At 67.4% G+C, this 634-nt stretch overlaps 1 protein-coding gene across 1 annotated transcript in view; it reads right to left on the reverse strand.

Annotated features, from left to right (window-relative positions):
• Positions 1-634, reverse strand: part of PRSS33 (serine protease 33) — a 2,164-nt gene extending 1,530 nt beyond the window's left edge. The window contains exons 1-2 of the mRNA XM_062180334.1: positions 574-634; positions 12-174 (exon numbers count right to left, since the gene is read on the reverse strand). Coding sequence (XP_062036318.1) covers positions 12-174; positions 574-634 — 224 coding nt within the window. The remainder of the gene's footprint in view (positions 1-11; positions 175-573) is intronic.

Consider the following 634-nt stretch of genomic DNA (forward strand, 5'->3'; position numbering starts at 1 on the left):
GGGCCGCGGACCTGGGGAAGCAGTGCGCCGCCGTCAGCACCCACTGCAGGGCCACGAGCGAACCCCCACACACGTGCACCCCCCGGCGCTGGATGCTCGCCTGCCACGGCCACTCTCCTTCCCGGGCGTCCCGGCCCCCCACGATCCGATTGGCTATGCGAGGCTGGCCGCAGGCTGCGAGGAGACAAGGGGCAGTGAGGGTGGCCGAGGCCTGGGGCAGTGCAGTGGGAGGGGGAGCCCTCCTTACCTGCCCGCCCAGGCGACTCGGCAGCTCCTGGAGGGGAAGCAGGAAAGGGTGTGGATTAAGGTTCCGTGTCAGATGCCGGGGCTGGAGCAGGTCAGAGATTACGGAGGGGCTGACCTAGTGCCAGGCTTTGTGCAGAGATGTGGTTTAACTCGCCCAGAGCACTGCGGGGTGCGAGTGGGCTTAAACCCACGGCACAGAGCGGCACAAGAGGGTTCGGAGAGCACCAGGTCAGTGGCTGACAAGACGGGAGCCCTTGGACTGGAATGCCCCAGGGTGCTGTCCTGGAACCAGGGCTCTGAGCCAGCAACACCCCACCGTCCCTCCACCCGGCCCCTGCTCACCTAGCACCACCAGGAGCAGAACCCACAGGCGCGAAGCCCCCTCCAT

This window comes from Lepus europaeus, chromosome 21 (genome assembly GCF_033115175.1).
Source record: "Lepus europaeus isolate LE1 chromosome 21, mLepTim1.pri, whole genome shotgun sequence".
Taxonomy (NCBI): domain Eukaryota; kingdom Metazoa; phylum Chordata; class Mammalia; order Lagomorpha; family Leporidae; genus Lepus; species Lepus europaeus.